The sequence below is a fragment of the Mastigoproctus giganteus genome, chromosome 1 (assembly GCF_048544385.1).
Source record: "Mastigoproctus giganteus isolate SK-2022 chromosome 1, ASM4854438v1, whole genome shotgun sequence".
Lineage (NCBI taxonomy): Eukaryota > Metazoa > Arthropoda > Arachnida > Uropygi > Thelyphonidae > Mastigoproctus > Mastigoproctus giganteus.
In genome coordinates, this window is record NC_143575.1 from 273,053,698 (window position 1) to 273,069,821 (window position 16,124).

Consider the following 16,124-nt stretch of genomic DNA (forward strand, 5'->3'; position numbering starts at 1 on the left):
CTTAATACCATTCTGCTCCAATTTGTGCAATAGTCTTTCATGCGCAACAGTGTCAAAAGCTTTCCTGAAATCCAAATATATGATATCAAAATTATTTTTTGCATCCAGTTCCTTTATAACCACATCATAATATCCTATCAAATTTGTCAGACAAGACTTTCCCTTAACAAACCCATGCTGTGTCTGAATTATTGCTGCAGTCTTATCTAAATGATCCTGCAATGCATCTTTAACCAGTGACTCCATTATTTTACCCGGAACAGAAGTTAAACTAACTGGTCTGTAATTACTCGTGTCACCCTTCGATCCCTCTTTGTGAATCGGGGACACATTTGCACATCTCCAGTCCATGGGAATCTCCCCTGAGTCCAAGGATGCTCTCATAATTATGGCTAAGGGTTTGCTTAGTTGCTTTGCCGCCTCCTTTAATATAACTGGATAGATCCCATCCACCCCAGGTGCTTTTCTTATGTTTAACTTCAACAATTTCTCCTCCACTTTCCTCCTCCAAGTGTGATGGAAGGAGATAAGGATGCTTTTCATGATATGACGTTGGAGAGCTGATGCTTGTAGATTGAAAAGTGAATGTACTGTCTTGCCATGATATTACAGACAATGCTGCACTTTCTGCGCAAATTGAATTTTACGGTGAAAGGCCACGCACATTTCATCAGACATCTCCCCTATAATACGTAATGGAGAGAATAGCATGTTGTTGGAATGGCTAGTTCAGAGCTCTGATCTTGAGGATCAGAACTCTCTGATCTAATTCAGGCTCTGATCTGAGCCTGATTGTCTATCTGTGGGATGAATTGGAGAGGCGTATGCGAGATCGACCATGCTTAAGTTGGGTTAAAATATTTCCTGTATGAGGGATGGTTGAAGATTCCGTAGAAGCTTTCCAAAACTGTTGAAAAATTTGTCGCAGTGTTGTAATGAAGGTCAAAAGTAGATTTATATTATATTAAACTTGTATTTTTGAGTCACTTATGAGTGTGTCTTGGTGTCCCAATTTTCTTATTTCCCAATAAAATAAACACAAGCAGTATCAGATCTGTTTATTACTTCCTGAAGACAATTCTTTCGTAACATTCTTAGTATCACTGGTATAATACATTAATTTTATATATAAAAGTATTTGCATAAAGAAGTCTCAAAGAATATCCGAAGCTATTCTTTCGTCTTTCATATCTTTGAACGTTCCTAACTCTAAGCCCACACTTCAGTGGAGATCAGTTCCTATATATCATAGAATTTAGAATTACACTGTGGGCAATTCAGATATTTTAAATTAAGGATTGATTACCACAAAACTTTATTCTCCAATGGAAAAAAATGTGAATTTAAACGTAAACTTACCGAAATAACAGCTTGTTTTTGGTCATACTGGATAAGGTTAAACCCGGGGACCTCCATCCTTTTTTACTGGCTGGCTACACTGGCTAGTATCTGAGGGCCGGACACATTAATTCATAGGCCCTTCTACAATTTACGTATTATGGTTTGTATTGATAGGCCTACATGTGTGTCTACTGAAATAGCTCAATGATAATAACACGTTGTTTTACAAAATTAAATAAATAGATAAATTAAAAGTATGAATTTTCTTGAGGGACAAGTAAAAAAGGAAGTTTATAGACCCCAGGATTTTATTGTTCACTGTGATATTTATAAATTTAAAAATGTTTATTTTTTATGATTTAAAAATATCTACTTTGTTTAAAATTTGTAATATTTATTTTATTTTTTTTTCAAAATTTGGTGGTTGTCAATTTTTCGATTTAGTGATGGAAAAAATCTCTAAAAAATAAAATGAAACCTTCTAATCTAAGATTAAACACTTGTTTTTCTGAAATACCTGAAATATATCCACAATATTTGAGAACATCTTCAGTCCTATTCCTTGACCTTCTTAATAAATGAGAAACCAAAGTGCCATCCCTAAAACAAACTTGAGTTCCGGCACTGTTTGCTGCATAATGGCAAATGTAAGAAGGTCTGCTTTAAAAACAACAACAAAAAAGTTTAACCTGCTTGAATAATCTTCGCAATACTTCTCATCGAATATTTCATTCTGTTCATTTCCTACGATGGCACAAAAAACATTTTAGGGCTTCACTTTGAATACCATCCCAGATATAAAGTTAGACAATCCGGGTCCGGACTTCATTCTTCGACCTTTTGGACTATACCAAAGCGAACTTATTCGCCAACTGTCGACAGTCCTGCTTCCTGTGAGCTCCTCTAAAGTTGTAAAGGCACGCTTTCTTTTTGAACGTGTTAGCAGTTGTCACTTATCGGTTGGTGTGTGTTAAGTTTCACTGTGAGTTGGTCGATAAGAAAGCTCTCCGAGAAATGAATGTTTGCTTACATCACAGGGCTGCTGATCACTGGAAAGAGCTTGTTCAGGATGTTTCTTCTTCACTCACTTAGAAAACAAACTTCAAATTTGTAAAAGACATTGTAACTGTACTCCTCATCTCTTTGTGATTCGATTTCGTCTTTGACATTTACTTTATTTGTCCACGGATTTCTCTTTCTTTAAAGAAAAATTCAAAAATCATTAACTACGAGGTACATCTGATAGATTTTCCAGTGACATTCAACCGGTGTCGACAAACAATGAAATCGTGGAAATACTCTGTAATCAATTCAAGTGACCAACCAAGAGACAATTCTGGATGAATGACATTGATTATTTTGATCTCCACCTTTCTTTTGCTCTTTTAATGTTCCAAAGAATTTTTCTAAATCTATTGGGGAATGGATGATTTATAGAACGACCTCTTGTCATTTAAACAAACAGAATGGGTAATGGATAACCTCCAAATCTATAAAGAGATATTTTCAAGTCATTAAAAGTCAAAATTTTCCTCAGAGTTCAGCGGAACTAGTTACTTTCTTTGATCATCTTCCTTTCTTGAATAAATAGATATTTGTTTGTTCATGGATGTTTTAATTACACAATAGACTCCTATAGATATTTCCAGTGATCGGCAAGTCGCCTCTGTATCTTCAGAGAAGTGAACACTGGTATTGTTCCCTTACAATTTACTCCATGCTCATGTAAAAATGTTTGACACCTCACCAAGTTGATATGTAGATATTTTTCCTGTTTATAATTGCAGCAGGACTTATGTCCAGCTGTCCAAAAGAATCTTTAATTTGATCAATCTCGGAAAATTCTTGAAGTTGGTATCTGCAGAGTTTCCCAGCAGCATTCGTCCAATAGAAGTATCCAAGCTAACTCGGTTAGTTAGTTCTTCTCTGCCACACACCAACATCAGTAAATTGGAACTGATGCTAGCTGTTTTTTTCGATTATCTACTGAGGCAAACGTTTGTAGAATGCAAAGAATCATATATACATGAAAGAGTGCGCAGTAAAAACACAGCGGAAGAGATGCGGATATCTACTCGTATTAAGTACTGTATATGCATAGCAGTTTGTTAAAAATATGGCCCATCTTCATCCAAAATGTTAAACAGAATGACAATAATATAATAGTATTTTCTGCAGACAACTAGGAACACCAACTACTTAATTATTGCATTAATAGCATCCTTGGAACACACTCTTTTGTTTCACTTTTAATTTTGTGCACTTTTGAACATTCCTATAAATTTCTGTTTACATAAACAATATTTTCCTAATAAAACTTGGCGTATAAAATAAAATCCAGTTCAATTTTCTGCTCTTTTTCTTATCCCCCATAGATCCTTAACTTAATGAAGCTTCTAGTTCGAGAGAAAAAGCATCTTTGGGGCTTTGATTTCTTAAAGTCCAGTACATAATATGTACAAACTCACTGTATTCGTTTCTAGAAACAGAGGTCTAAATTGTCGTCCAATTTAGCCATTCATAGCTGTGCAGATGGATCAACTTGTAAAGTGTGTGGGGGGGGGGGAGGGTCTTTAAGAGAAATCAAGCAAATGTGCCACTTCTTGTAGATAATTTCTACGATCAAAAATAGCTCTCATCTGCCTTAATATTTTACAGTCACTTGTAAAAAAGGGAAACCCTGGAATTCTGATCCTTTTGTCATCACAAAGAACACGATTCTTGCAAGCCCTGTGTGGAAGATAACCAATCCTGTCCTCCACTCGTTCTTTGAGCAATTACTCAGAGAAACACCAGCATCATTAACGTTCCTGTGAGCAACTGACGGCAGGGATTGCTCACGATTCTTCCTCTGTTGTATGGTCCACCTGGAAAGAAAGAAAAGTGGTTTTAAATTCCAATAAATGAATTCCAAACTGTTTAATATCTTTTCTTAAGGGAGAAATTTAAGAACTTTACACGGGAAATAGGAGAACTGGGAAAATTGTAAAGTTATGATGTCTGTTAACAATTTGTAATACTAGTTTATATTGATTGGAGATGCTGGTAACTCGATCATGCAGGCGCAGAATTTTTCCATTTCGATCATATTGTCATTTCTGTGTTGGACTGCACTAGAGATTTTAGAGCGAACCGAACAGTATAATCCCTGGTTCCGTTTGACACTAAACACACTATACTACACTGCTGTCTAAAAAGTTTAGGTACAGCCATGTATTTTTATTTTTTAAACTTAAACGTAAATTTTTTACATTAAAATTGATGTGCTGATGTTGTTTAGCATCATAAATTCGATTGTGGTTGGCGATGAGAGGACAATCGAAAACAGAGATTCTGGAGAAAAACCTCTCTCTAGAATAAATATTTTAAGGGATGGCAGTAACAAGTTTCATAGATTTCAGCTGGTGTAGCACGATTTCATGTGTCATATGCTCGACCTTAGAGATGTTCTTTCAACAAATTTCCTCATGATTTTGTTTCAAAACCAAGGAATTCATATTATTTAAGTTTCATTAATTTTCACTTATCAACTAAACCGATTAATTAATAGTTGTTGTTGTAATAGGGTTTTAGGAGCATCGGCCATATTGCTCCGTGTATAATGTCTGTAAATTGTATGTTCTGAGGGCTATTTCGGTTTGCTGGATGAAAAACCAGAGTTTTCGGGAGAAGAAACCATTCTAACCAGAGACCTATTAACTCGGTCACGTTGTGAAAAAGCCCATAAAATTTTTCCCGTCATCGATGGGACTCGAACTCAGGTCTTTTCCACCCGGTGTGGGGAGGACGGCGATCCTACTAACTACCCACGAGGGCAATTAATCCAAGCCTCGACTCGTCTGACCAAAGTTTCTATGTTATAGTTTACGAGAATGTCTCAAGCAGGCCTGGAGTATTCCGATAGCTTCGTGTCAGAAAGCATCCTGCTCTCTTTTGAGGTTTGTGGAAACAGGAACGATGTTTCGAGGCAAACTGTATTAGGAAGACTTCAGGAAGGGGATCCCATACAACACGGTGCGTTGTATAGGATACTCCCTTCTTCCCTACCAAGAAATCCATCTGATATGGTATAGACAACTATCTCTAGAGCTACAACCAAGGATCCGATGATCTCATTACAGATAAATTAAGATTCGATCTTCTAATTTATATTGAACTTTGATTGATCCTGTAGGACGTCGAGCGTTCTTTTGCTTGTATAATGTCCCCACCCCTTCGAAGAAGACACCTTGATTGCTTATAGGTTTCAGTCGTTGTAGGGTTTTAGGCGCATCACCATCTTAAGTCGTATTGCGCAGTATATACGAGGGGGTGATCATTTAATTCGCGGACTCGTGCAAGATTTTATGTTTACCGCGCAAACCTTCCATAATTGCCGCTAGAGGCGCTCTCTCTGATCGCTACTGAGCAGACTCTGTGTACGCTGGCGAGTACTTGTCGAGCTAGTGTTGCGTGAAGAGTTTTATTTTAGCCAGACACGTGTCACTGATGATCGTTTCGAAGTAAGTATCATGTCGGACATACAGATTGAACAGCGATTTGTGATTAGGGGCTTAAATGCATCGGAAACAGTCAAAGAGATGAATGAAGCGTATGATAATGAGTGTCTTGGTAGGATGGCCATGTTCCGGTGTGAAGTGGTTTCTCCTTGAAGGCAATGCTAGGCCCCATACGGCTTATATTGTGCAGCGAGTGATCACTGCTATAGGTGCCGAGTTTCTACCACATACCCCTTATTCATCGGACTTAGCCCCATGTGATTTCTTCCTGTTTCCACATCTCTAGAAAGCTCTGAAAGGCAAGCGTTTCGCGTCTGACACAACGATGCTCACAGCGCCACAACGGAAGCACTTTGCAATCTATCGAAAAATGGCTTGCAAGAAGCATTTAATGCGTGGGTAAGATGGTGGCGAAAGTCTTTAAAGTTCAAGGGAGAGTATTTCGAGAAGGAGAAATCGACAGAAGATTCAGATGATGATAATTAAGATAAGAGCACCAGCCCGCGAATTAAATGATCGTCCCTCGTATATTGTGTCTGTAAATTGCATGTGTTCAGTGGTTGATTTGCTGTTTGCTGGACGAAAACTGGAGTTTCTGGGAGAAAAAACGACGATGCCCTCTTTTGAGATCGACTAACTCAGCCACGTTGTCAAAAAGACCTGTAAAAATTCTTCGTGTCATTCACGCGATTCGAATTCGAGTCTTTTCCACCTGTGGGAAGGACGGCAATTCTACGAACTGTGCTACCCATGAGGGCAGCTTATAGGTTATAGGAAACAGGCTTGATTGTTTATAGCCATAGGCTTAATTCATTATATGCACTGAGTGACCACTGAATTATGACCACCCCTATGAAAACCGAATGCGACCCGTTGACCACATGAGGTAGGAGAGTGCCCAGTTTGTCGACCTATGTAGCATAGATAAAGTGTCAGTGGTTCAGTAGATAGTAAAATTCCGAGCATAATGGGTAAAAGGAAGGATTTATCGGACTTTGATAAAGGACAGGTTGTGGGATCTCAGTGTGGGATCCTGACGAGCTGGTGCCTCGATTTCCCAAACGACTGAACTGGTAGGGTGTTCGAGAGCCGTTGTTAAAGTGTACCAGGACTGGCGTCAAAATGGTTATACAACGATCCGACGGCAAAACTGAAAAGGTCAGCGAAAGTTTGATGTTAGAGGTGAGTTTGAGTTAGAGGTCCGACGACTTGTACAGGCGAACAGGCGCAGCAATGTTGAAGAGTTGACTACCCAATACAATATGGACCAACCCAGAACAATATCTGGCATGACCATGCGTTGCACGCTCGCACGTATGGGCTATACCAGCAGACGACCCCTACGGCATCCTCTCCTAACCAAGGTTCATCGGCTCAAAAGACTCACCTGGTGCAAAGATCATGCAAGTTGGACGTCAGAAGACTGGAAGAAGGTGTGCTGGTTGGATGAGTCAGGTTATTTACTCCACAGCGTGGATGGTCGTGTACGGATTTGGCGTCAACAACATGAGGCTCTTCATCCATCATGCATGGTATCAAATGTGCAAAACGGTGGAGGCGGTTGTATGGTGTGGGGCATGTTTCACTGGCAGCAACTTGGATCCCTGGTGCATGTGGAACAACGTGTCACTGGTCTCCGCTTTCGTCAACTGCTTGCTAACTGTGTTCACCCGGCTATGTTACACTTTTTACTGAATGGCGATGGTGTCTTCTAAGATGACAATGCGCCAAGCCATCGGGCACTTAATGTGCAGGAATGGTTTTAGGAACAATGGTTTGAGTTCTGACTTTCAGCATATCAACTGGCCTCCGAAATCTCATAGAGAACTTGTGGGACACTATGGAAAGGCATGTAAGGCATCTGGATACACCAGTCACCTCCATACCTGCACTGCTAGCCGCATTACACACAGCTTGGTTGGCCATACCTCCCGAACGCTTCCGACATCTTGTTGAATCAATGCCACGTCGGATAGCTGCGGTACTGAGGGCGAAAGGAGGACCTACGAAGTATTAGGTAGGTCATAATTCAGTGATCACTTAGTGTATATATATATATATATATAGAGAGAGAGAGAGAGAGAGAGAGAATCTTTATTGCAATTAGATAAATACAATGTAGATAGGGTTGCAATTGTCCGTCTCGGCTAAAGGCCAGAGGCTCACATCAGAATTAAATAATTAATTAAGTACACACGATATAAAGGTAAAAATCTATGACAGTTTAGCGCATTACTGTATAGCCAAAGTAGCTTATGCGCCATGAAACCCCCCACAATAACAACAACAGCTATGACAATTCCTCACGTGATGCAAGTCTTGCTCTTATTGACTTCTGGGATTCGAGCGAGCTATTAAGACTTTTTCCTATACATTTTAATGAGCAAAGCTTATTCAGTCAGCATCGAGGTGCTGTACTTCCGTAGAATTTGATTTGGGAGGAAGCGATCTCATCTATGAAGTCTTCGATGCTTCGAGCAGAGCATCGGGGTTGACCGAAGTTCTGGCTTGGGTATTCGTCAGTAACAAGAATTCCAAATGGATGGTGTTGAGATCTGGTCTGTGACCATTTTAACTCTGGCTACCAGCTGCTGTATTTAAAAAATATCAGGTAGTCTTTGCATCCCCATTGAAGTAGCTAAGGTTGTAGTTCTGTCCTATGGTGGGAGACAAGCTTTCCAGTTAGCCCATTTAAGGAGCCAGAATTCTGCAGCAAGGATTGACTTCTTCATTGTAGTGGCTGCTGATGTCCACACTTCAGCGGCATAGAGAAGTGTAGTATAAATTACTGTTCTAATGTATTTCCCAATTATTTGAGGATCCTTGTAGACAAGCTTACGTCCATGGACGTAAGCTTGTCTACATGAGCATAAAACAAAAGTTTTGGGTGAAATACTATTCCTAAATCTACGTGCGTTGGAGTGGCTCATATTACAATTCCATCAAGTTTTGGAGCTATTATTGTTGACGTTTGTTTGAGGGGAAAAGACCAATAGTTCTGTTTTTTGTGGATTGATTGAGAGTCCATACTGTCTGTGGTATGGACTCTCAATCAATGTTGATTGTTATTAATATATGCTGTGGCCTCAAGGTCATTGTTGGGAGCAATAGGCATTAGAATTTTTATATTGTCTGCATTCGTAATGATTTTCTAGGTTTTACGAACAAGAGTTACGATGATGGCTGTAAATAACAAGTCAGATAGGACTCCTTGTGCAACACCAGCAGAGATCGCCATCTTGTGCTATTATCCATGAGTATTCACCTGTAATACCCTGTCATGGCTGAGTGATGCTATGAACCAGAAGATATTACTTTGGATTAGATAATGGGCTTCAGGTAAGCAGATGAGTGCCGACAGGTTGATGGCATCAAAGGCAGCTTCAATATCCAGGTACGTGATAGTAAGTTCCTCGTGCCGTTTAAAAGCAGACAATATAGTACATGTGGTTGGAAGGAGATTCGTCACTGTGGACCGGTTTCGGATGGTGTAGTGTGCTTGTGAAGGCTTATCTCCAAGGACGTGGTTCATTAAGACTGGCGGCATAATTTTTTCCAGGATTTTTAGGAGGGTTCAGGGGTTAGATATCGGCCGAATGTGTGTAATATTTCGAAATTTTTGTTGTGGTTTGACAAGGTAGCTGTTCCAGGCTTTAGGAAAGAATCTTGTGGTCATAATTCCGTTGAAGATGGACCCAAGTGGTTAGAGGAGGAACGAGTTAAGGCATATATGTATAGGAATGGACTGGATTGCCTTTAGGCATAGGCTTAATTGATTATAGGTGCTTAATTGCTTTTAGGTTAAAGGTATAGGCTTTTCAGAAGGAGTCATAGGCGCTGAATTAATTTTCATGAACAAAATTAGGTTCAGCTGGTCGACGAATTCCTTCAAAGACAAAATATTCTTCGGATGGAGTGATCAGTCAGATTTCGGACCTAAATATGATTGAACAGTTTTGAGTAATTTAGCGAGAAAGTTCCCCTTCAACCGCCTTCCAAAATCCGCCATGTGCCAAAATCTTCTCCTTATTATCAATGCTTCATCAGTAGTCTTGCAAGCTATCAGTGGGGAGATCATACTTCTATTAAGAATTATGCAGGACTGTAATCTCTCTTTTGTAGAGACTTGGTTCTTGAAAACGAACCATACTTCTTTTCAAGCTCAATAGATTCGAGTCCTATAATAGAATGTTCTGGCGTATAGTTCGAAAATACCAATAGGTCAGAGGAATTTTCAATTATTTTGACAATGATTATAATCATTAGCGTTAGTAGATTCATAATATGCAACAAAGCAAGCATATATAGATTCAGCCCTAAAAAAAAAAAAAAAACATTTCCATTTCACCTATCCATTCACTCCAAATGTTTATCTAGTTCTGCATTGAACCTATTTAAGTTGTTGACTTCCACTACAACAGATAGAAGTTTGTTCCAACTATCAACCGCCCGCTGACTAAAGGCAAATTTCCGCACATCTATCCTACAATTGTCGTTCCTCAGTTTGAATTTGTGTCCCCCTCAGGTGAGTAATCTGAGCAAGAGGAAGAATTCCATCAGCATTGAGCATGCTAAAACCATTCAAGGCCTTATACGCCTCAATCAGCTCAACTCGCAGGTGCCTAGTCTCCAGACGCTGCAATTTGCAGAACTTAAGCCTTTCTTCGTAACAGTAACCCTTGGTTCCACTCACCAATCTCGTTGCCCTTCTTTGAATTCTTTCCAACAGCTGTACATTCTTCCTAAAACGAGGCCTTGATAAGGATTGTCTTGATAACGATTGTATAAGGATTGTCTCCTTATACAAGGAGACAATCACCTCCTTATCATTGCTAGAAAAATGTCTGTATATCATTGTCAAGACACCATGAGCTATTCTTGCAACCTGTCTGCACTGCTCAGAAGACTTCATATCTGAAGTTTTAACCATCATTAACCATATTTAACAGGCACACGAGATTGAACCAAGATCCATTCGAACCTGTTGTACATTACTGCAGCGTTGCACTTGACAACTCGGCTACGTCAGGGTAAATGACAATCTACCTTAAAATATTTGATAGCATTTAATCAAGTACATATTTTTCGATATTTCATTCTTTGTGGTTGGAACTTAAGTTTTAATCGCCGTTGTATTATAGATTCCATTTATCAACTTTGAAGTTCTAAACAATGGACATTCAGAAGCTTAATGGAATTTCCTTACCGGAAACTTATATAATATTCGAAAGAATGGAGTAAATTCATCCCCATAAGCTTCGATTCGATGTCCTTCCACCATGATCGTCATCCTCAACAATCATAGGCTCTTTAACAGTACGTATCCATTTGACCCGAGTGACGTTATTATCAAATTCATCTTCAGGTGGACGTTGTTTTGACGTTCTGTCTTCGGCAAAGGCGTTTCAAAAATGCTTCTGAAGTCCTTTAGACATTCAGGTCAAGGTTACTAAACATTGGTGGTGCTCATACTTTTTATAGCTTGTGTATGCAGCAGCAGCGTGAGCTGCATACGATACTAAACGATTTCAGATAATCGAAATTTATCGGGCGAACGTGCTCCCGACTGTTCGGTGGGGTCACCAGTTAGTTGCACCACTGTAGATGGGCCGCAAAAAAAGGAGAGATAAACGTGACATATTGTAATAAAGGAGCGATAGCTTGTTTCCATAGCAACCATTCAGGAAAGGGGAAGGAACCACTGGGATTTCCATAGCTAGGCTATTGTAATCAAGTTAGGATGCCGGAGTATATTTAACGAAACAGATTTATTCGCCCTACAGGAAATACCACTCGACCACTTACTCTTCTCAGGGTGTGTGTGGGAAAGCCAGGGGACGTAGTTAATAAATTTTATGGTCTCCGTATTGCTTCGACTTCGATGGCATAAACCTTTCGTTGAATTACCTCTAGTGGCAGTAATAAATAATATTTTACTCGAATAAGCCTTCTGGCACGAGACTTTGTATCCACCTCTCTGTCATCAGCGTCGTGTAGAAAACATTAAGATGCTGTTACCACGACGACTTAATCATCTGTCACCACAGCTGTTTAGTGTAAAGGAACCACGAAGACGATGTAGGAGATGAATGCAAGATTTTTTTTTCAAAGGTTAACTGCAATCTTTTTGAATTCGATAGTATCTTTAAGCGATTGGTAAAATTCTCTTTGGATAAATCATAAGATCTTGAAATCGGCTTCTAATCAGATATTCCGTTCTTTTAAAAATTTCCATTATTTTCAGAAAAGAAACTCAACAGTAAATCTCTCACCCTTGTGAACTCTTACTCCTATCATTCTACTATGGTGAACAAATCGGATTGTGGATTGTGCACTGGATCCAAGTCGTGCAATTCGGATATAAAGTTAAAGGAAAGTTTGAAGGAAATTTGGCAGAGTAAGAAAGCCAATTTCTGTATGTATGTTATTGTGTATTGGCGACTAAGGGGGGGAAACGGCAATGCACTTTGAGTGTGTCTGCTGCAATATTATCATGTCTCAGACGTGACTGGAGGCTGCTGGTAAAAGACATCTAATGGAGTACTTTTCTTCTCCGGTCGGAATGGCGGTTAAAATATTATGAGATGGGCTGCTCCCTCCCTTGATCGTCATCCCCTTACTCCAATGCCCTTTCCTTCCGACTGCGGCAAAGTTAGCCTGGAAATCATCATTAAAACCAACTTCGGTGCGCCTCAGCTCGTTTCACTGTTGACCGGAAGAGCTAAAAAATTGCCGCATGTGGCTTCCTGTCTTTTGGTTTCATACGTGAGTGCAGAATACCACTTGAATTCTTACTTCTTTCTTGATTTTTTTTTGTGGTAAGCATCTCTGCACGAAGAGGAACACAGCAGTCTCGTGCCGGATACCGTTTCCTTTCTTTAATAAATATGTGTGTTCGATGAGTGCTTTATTCTTCAGGAAACACGATCTTTATTGCTGGTTTTCGTATCGGATTAAAGATGGAACTGCCAGTTTACTACTTAATGGTCCCCGCCAGGAAAGAGTGGGCTGTTCCTCCCCCCTCCCCACACCTCGAAGCAGCTCATTGGTTACCCATATTTACTACGTTAGCCGATAAAGCAAAACAAACTCCACCACTCAAACATTAGTGAGAATACTTTCTATAATCACCTATTTTATTCGGTTAGACAACGTCCCAGAGGTTTGATTAGAAGATACATAATGGAATCTGGTGGTAAACTTGTGTTGTCAGACATGGCTGTTTTATATCAATCATTGCTTCCCGGTATAGGTGGGGTGGGAGGGAGGGAGTTTTCAGATAAAGTCTGTTATAGACTGTATTACGTATGTTCCCTGAGTTAGCGTATAGGGAAGATTCAAACAGTTCTCTTATTATGTTCCTGTTTTTTTTAATACTCCGGCTCTACCACCAGATGAGAGGAGTTTACAATAAATCACGAATTCAATTGTCACGGTCCAATCAAAGAGCGTGTGCTACTGCACCTTGCTTCTGACCACTTGGCTACATAGGCCTGCACCATTGCTATCATCATTACCATTACTCTATATGTGGACGAAGTAGGGGTTAAAAAAAGACTTGTGTAGAAAGATGAATTTTCTTGTTTGATACCTTAATCTCTATAGCAACCACACAAAGTTTGGTTTTATCTGACAGTTCATTTTTTTCTTTGCGGTGGTGAATGAAGTGAAGTGTCACAATACATAAAGTGAATGCAGATCAGTGATTCAGTTCCTCTTTCTGTTAGGGGGAAAACATTGAAAACAATCCACGAAGAAATGGTCGCTGTTTATGGAGAAGACTGCCCATGTTAATGTGTTGTTGCGCATTAGTATAAACAATTCAGATGTGGAAAAACCTCAGTGTATGATGAAGAAATGCAAGGACGCCCAGCAACTGCTGTAACAGAAGAGTGTTGCAAAAATTGAGGCATTAATCCTGAAATATCGTCGTATTAGTGTTAAAGAACTCGCTGCAGAGCTCCAAATTAGTGTAGGGCCTATGGAGAACATTATCCATCAATAGTTACATATGAGTAATCTGCTAGATGAGTTCCTAGACTTCTAACTCCTTATCAGAAGAAGGGAAGAGAATAATGTGTACATGAAATGGTGTAGATGTGCCAGGAAAACAAAGAGGAGTTTTTTTTTTTTTTCGCGGTAGTCACCACGGATGAAACTTGGATCCATCACTATGATCCGAAACTAAACAAATGTCAGAACAATGGAAACTTGAAGAATCACCACTCCCCAGAAAAGCAAAGGTACAACCAAGTGCTGGAAAGATGATGCTGTCAGTTTCAGCATGGTTCCAAAACAATGATGACAGCATCATCATGGTATAATACTAACAGATTGCCTTCAATATGACTGTACTGTGAAAGTGAAATATTATTCTAACCTCCTCATAAATCTTCTCAAAAAGGAAGTGGGCTCTATATAGGTCATTTAGATCAGATCCTGTAAAATTAATAAAAAGTACACTACTTCCACCTTCTGTGTGTGATCAAGTAGTTCTCTGATTGTATTAAAAAATTGTTGTCACCGACCCTGGCACTCTGTGCTGCGGCTCACCTAAGTTGATCCACTTAGAGCTGCAGCAGCAAAGGGTCACATAAGACTTGATCCAACGATTTTAAAAACTCCAAAACATCAGGCACCTTTAGCGTTTCAGTGCAAATTTTAGTTTAAAAATTAAGAAATCATGGGAATTAAATCTGAATAATGCAAAGAATGAAGGACCACGTCCATGTTGCTTTTTAATCAGAAATATGTTACACTTTCAGATTGGCATAAGCAAGTTCTCTTTTTTAACTTCGATGAGATCCTTTGTGATTAACTTGTTCCACTCAACCAAACAGTCAAACAATCAGCAAGTTCTACAGAGGATACTGGAAGGTATACTGCGAAAACTGGGAATTTGTTATTACATGAATATCCTGCTCACATCAGTCTGAATATGGGACAAATTTAGATCAAGAATAGCATGTTTGTGGTCCTCCATCTTCTGCATACTCCAGAGACTGGAAATTCTTCCAAAAAGCTTCAGACGCTCTTTGTCAGGTAATTTCAAAGGGGATTTCGTACTGTAATTCCATACTTCTAAATTGACAGTATGAAATTCAAGAATTCAATCGAGGAACTTTTTTTTATTTCACCTCTTATACCATATATCGTTCGCTGAAGGAAAAATGAGAGGGGGACACAACGTTTGATATCCAAGGATTCACTTACCTGGTCTTCGAGAATCTGCTGCGTGCAATCCCGAACTCTGATGGCTGGCTCCTGCGACAGACTCCATGGTGCTTAAAGTGATCACTTTGTACAAGGTCGCCACACATTTAACTCGCAGTTCTTCTGTGGATCGAAAGAAACCTTCTTGAACACGAAACCTGAGGCCAACTATGGTAGTGATGAGTCCATCCGGGTGTACCACGGGATCATAGAAAGTCATATGCTCCCTGCGTACCTGTAGAGGAAAAGAAATAGGGGTCACCTTCTCAGCGAGTCACTCCAAACGAATTTCGATTTTGTAGATCACGTGGTATGACCAATGTGGGCAGGTGAAAATTGTGTGGATTCATAATTTATCAGAACAAAGCATTCATGTGTTAAGCCTATTTTCAGACACATCAATGGCGTGTGGGATATGGTCATTGATCTTTCTTTGCGCACAGGTAATGGGACAATCGTGTGATGGCAGCAGAGGAATGTATCTCGTGTCGCGGGAACACTATTGATGCGTTGTTTTTTTTTATTTATTTATTTTTTATTTGGCAAAATGCACCTGATAACAGAGTGGAGATCATCACAAGCTCCGTAAACTGTCAGTTCAATATTCGGGCCTGTATACAAACCTGTGTTTACCTTTGATCGATGGCGGCATCTCTTTGACAACGCTGGACGTCTTCTATTTTCAAAAGACCGGCCACAAATAAATGTCAAAAGCATCTCAATTCCGCGTTGTGTATGTGTGCCGGCGTGTGGGTGGATGTTGTGCTTGCGCTTAGTAGTTCTTGTTGTACCCAACCTGGCGCATAGATCGATAAACAGCGAACGAACAAATACAACTACACTCGCTCTTCTTTCTCTTGGACCTTTCTGTGGTCGCAATAAAATAGCTGCCGGACTTCGTTATATAACCTCACTCCCTTTCCGTACTGTTCCGTTGCTGCCACCATCGGAAACCGATGTTAGCGTGTCAGGGAAGCGTTTTGGCGAAATGTTATACAAAAAAAGAGGGGGGTGACGGATGGTGGGATGTATAAAGGCCATAAAAACTGCCGCTATTATACCTCTGATGGT

The 16,124-nt window shown here is 39.8% G+C and overlaps 1 protein-coding gene across 1 annotated transcript; it reads right to left on the minus strand.

Moving 5' to 3' along the window:
- Window positions 1–3,903: 3,903 nt before the first annotated feature.
- On the minus strand, window positions 3,904–15,267 carry LOC150091999 (uncharacterized). The gene is made up of 2 exons (XM_090386452.1): window positions 15,054–15,267; window positions 3,904–4,208 (listed from the first exon to the last, which is right to left on the minus strand). Exons 1-2 carry the CDS (start codon window positions 15,158–15,160, stop codon window positions 3,986–3,988), a joined length of 330 nt encoding a protein of 109 aa, XP_090242578.1. The 5' UTR covers window positions 15,161–15,267; the 3' UTR covers window positions 3,904–3,985.
- Window positions 15,268–16,124: the final 857 nt, after the last annotated feature.